General features: G+C 34.8%; 1 protein-coding gene across 1 annotated transcript; it reads left to right on the forward strand.

Moving 5' to 3' along the window:
- Nucleotides 1-332: 332 nt before the first annotated feature.
- LOC102629423 (organic cation/carnitine transporter 1) lies at nt 333-3,332 on the forward strand. The gene is made up of 2 exons (XM_006466055.4): nt 333-989; nt 1,975-3,332. The coding sequence occupies exons 1-2, from the start codon at nt 482-484 to the stop codon at nt 3,186-3,188; spliced, it is 1,722 nt and encodes a 573-aa protein (XP_006466118.2). The 5' UTR covers nt 333-481; the 3' UTR covers nt 3,189-3,332.
- The last annotated feature ends 831 nt before the right edge of the window (nt 3,333-4,163 follow it).

Below are 4,163 nucleotides of genomic sequence, written 5' to 3' on the forward strand. Positions count from 1 at the left end.
CAAAATAATGCTTGAGTTATGAGCCTGATCAGACTCTCTCGTATCCTTTTTCTTTTCTTAATGGTTTTTACAGTCACTTCACTGCATTATCGAATATATAAATACATAGATAAATATGTAACAAATAATTAGATAGCGAAAGTTAAATGCAAGACAGCCACACCCGCAAAGTTATATATATATATATATATATATGGTGTTTAAACCCTGAACATATGGTTCGACCTGATAAAGTGGGAACAAAACAAATTCAAATTCATATATCGATTGACAGATCATTGTACTGTTCATTGAAAACTGACATGATTGAATTTCACCGATGTCTCATTCTGTGAGTCCACCCACCTTACAACACTTATATCATGCCACGATCGCCAAAAGCTTTTCATTAACTATATATATATATATATATATATATATAGGTATGGCAAAACAGTCACATGATTAAAAAAAGAAAACAAAACAAAACAAGAACAAAATAATGGAAGAAGAGCAAGAGCTTATAGGTCTGCAGGAGGGAAACACAATAAGTGCTGCAGAAAAAGGAGGAGCAGAGGTAGCTGCGAGCAAATTGGAGCTGACAGTGGATGAAGTGGTGGAAGACTACATTGGATCCTTTGGATTCTCGCAGCTTTTGCATGTTTTATTGGTGTCATTGGCATGGATTTTTGATTCTCAAAACACTTTGGCCACCATTTTTTCTGATGCTCAGCCATCTGCATGGAGATGTAAAACAAGCAGCAGCAGTAATGTTAATATTATTCTTAATGGATCATCATCATCATCGTCATCCTTTTCTTCTTCATTTTGCTTGGAAAATAATGGAGGAAAAGGAAGTGTTGATGGGTCTGTCTGTGGGTTAGCAGCAGGGACATGGGAATGGGTTGGTGGGAGTACAAGCTCAACTATAGCCGAGTGGAATCTCATCTGTGACAGAAAGTTTCTTCCTGCTATTCCTGCTTCTCTTTTCTTCCTTGGTTCTCTCTTGGGTAATTCTTGCTTGCTTTTGCACAGTTTTTATTCATTTTCTTTTGGCTTACGTGTAAAGTAAAATCAAAACTGAGAAACAAATGAAAGTGACGTGCTGTAATTAAAACTAAAGGCGTCCTTTGCTCTTCTTTCATTCTCTTTTTATCATGTATTTATGACATTTTCGTGATTGATCAAAGTAATATACTAAAAATAAATGAGTAAAATCGAATGAATGCAAAAGGAGAATATATAATAACTTCATTAAAAAAAATTAGTTTTTTTTTCTCTCCAAATAATATATTTGAGATGGTCTAAATTAGTCAAGTGCTTCCTCTTATAAAAAACTAACACTCTTTTAAGTAAGAATCATAAGAATTTATTTTTTAAGAATATATAGTTGTCAATATATATATATATATATACATGTATGTTATTAATATAATTTTAATCTCCACAAACTAGAAAAATAATTTCTACATAGGAGAAGGTAAGTACAATACTCAGACTATAAAATCATCACATGTATATATAATATTAAATGTGCACATTTCATAATTTTATTGTTGGTTCAATGTTCAACAGAGGCATAAAAGAATTTCACTGCCAATGAGTAAAATTTCCGTACATCAAAAGTATACAATGAAAGAATAGAATCATTACTTATATACATAACTTTTTCTATTATTTAATATTTATTTAATTAAAATTTATTAATTCTTTTTTATTAATAATATATGAGATAAGGTATGTTGCGATAATCGGTACTCAATTCTTTATAATCTTCTGTAGTACATACATTTATAATAATACATGATTAAAATTTAATTTTATATTCTTATTTAATAACCATCAACTATACATTTCAAAAGTTAACTCAACGTTCGAGCCAAAATGATTTTTTAATTCTGACTTAGCACATATTCAACTCAGTAGAAAGTCAAATTAGCACTAAATCCTAATTCACTGATAATGACTTTTATTCATTTTTATTAACTTGCTCAGGCTCTGCCTTTTTCGGACGCGTAGCTGACAAATGGCTGGGAAGAAAGAAAGCAGTTATGCTCTCATGCATTTTCACCTCAGCAACATCTTTTCTCACATCCCTCTCACCAAATATTTGGATATATGCTCTCCTTCGCTTTGCCAATGGCTTTGCCCGCTCTGGCATCGGGATTTGCTGTCTGGTTCTCGCGACAGAAGCCGTCGGCCGTAAATGGCGCGGCCAAGTTGGCCAGTACGGCTTCTTCTTCTTCTCAGCTGGCTTTCTCTCTCTCCCTTTAATAGCTTATCCCACAAGAACTTCTTGGAGAACCTTATACAAAATCTTGTCACTTTTTCCTTTCTGCTATGCCACTTTGTTACTACCCTTTGTCTCTGAATCTCCGCGGTGGCTTCTAGTCATGGGGAGAAGTGGAGAAGCACTTGATGTGTTAAAAAAATTTGCAAGACTCAATGGGAAAAAACTGCCCACGAACTTAACCCTAGCAAATCCGTCAGCAGCCAAAACGGGAAGCAATAACAGTGACAATAAAAATGAAAGCCTGTGGGGTACAAAATGGGCAGCTAAAAGACTAATTATGGTCATGGCTGCTGGTTTTGGAGTAGGGTTTGTTTATTATGGAATCCAACTCAACGTTGAAAACTTAAACTTCAATCTCTACTTCTCAGTTGCACTCAATGCGTTGATGGAGATTCCAGCAGTTGTTATTGGAACTGTTTTATTGAGCTTCACAAACAGGCGTTTGCTTTTCTCTCGATCAGCTTACGTAGCTGGATCTGCAAGCATCCTGTGTACATTATTTTCCAATAATAATAATAAAGAAAAAGGCGGGGGAAGTTGGCCACAGTTGATAATTGAAGGAGTGGGATTCATGGCAGCTTCAACAGCATTTGATGTGATGTACATTTACTGCGTTGAGCTTTTCCCGACGAATGTGAGAAACATTGCGGTGTCGTTTCTGCGGCAGGCTTTGATGTTGGGGGCTTCAGTTTCGCCATTGCTTGTGGTTGTTGGTCGGATGAGTCCATCACTATCGTTTCTAGTATTTGGGGCATTGTCCATTTTCAGTGGGGTTCTGAGTTTGTGGCTGCCAGAGACTAAAAATGCTCCTCTTTATGAAACCCTGAAGCAGCAGGAAGAAGAAGAAGAGAAACAAAAGTGTTTAGAAGCTGCAGCTAGTGATTCTGTGTTCGAACTTGGAATGGAAACAAATTAAGCGATGAAGTCCCTCAATTTGTTTGTCAATTTTAATTTCTGCTCATTGTAAAAAGTGGTTAACGTCTACTCTTTTGGAGAATGGAATTAATGTTTAGATAAATCATGAAGTTCTTATTTAGCTGAAATAATCCTACAAAGAAGCCGCTAAGTTGGGCTTTTAGATCCAATATAACTTGACAAGACATAGTTTCATTACCAAACCGGGATAAGATTTTTTTTATTATCTTCGTCAAAATAAATTCAGGTGGGTGATGGCGTGATTAATAAATAAACAAAAATAAGATTGGTTATTGGGAATACGAGTCATCCATAATTTTTTTAAAAATAATTGGCACAAATATCTTTAAATAAGAGATGAAATCAAGAGAGGAGATTTAGTTTCACGGTTTGATTAATAGTTATGGGGATAAGAATATATAAATAATTGAATCTTAATGATAAGTTGTTATAAATGTATGATTATTATAAAAAGAAAGCACAAAAAATAACAACGCTAGATCAAACCATTTCTCTGTTGAGACATCAAGTATCAAGCATCATGCCTCTGCGTTTCACTTCCATTGAGGCCAACTAATCAACTGAAGAAGAGGTACTAATTACCTTAACAAACTGCTATTGGAGGATGAAAAATAGCCTCAAGCTACAAACTGATATTTGAAAATGGAAAACAAGTGACATTTTCAATTGAAAAATGATAAAGAAACCAAAGGCTGACATACAATGCTAACAAAAATAACATTATCCGGCCGGGTATCATGTTAATTGATTATTTTTCAATCAACAAAATAAACCAGGCTGGGCATACCATTGTGCTTCTCAGCTTTCTGTCAAATTTTTCTTTCAAATATCGTTTCTCTTCAATGTGAACGCAAGGGATGTTGGCAATCTCATTTCTCCACAATTTGTTCATTTCAGTAGGAGGCTGCTGTTTCATGCTATTTCTCTGAGGTTTGTTTTTTATTCTTGCTGCTGT

The sequence above is a fragment of the Citrus sinensis genome, chromosome 3 (genome assembly GCF_022201045.2).
Source record: "Citrus sinensis cultivar Valencia sweet orange chromosome 3, DVS_A1.0, whole genome shotgun sequence".
In the NCBI taxonomy this organism is placed as follows: domain Eukaryota; kingdom Viridiplantae; phylum Streptophyta; class Magnoliopsida; order Sapindales; family Rutaceae; genus Citrus; species Citrus sinensis.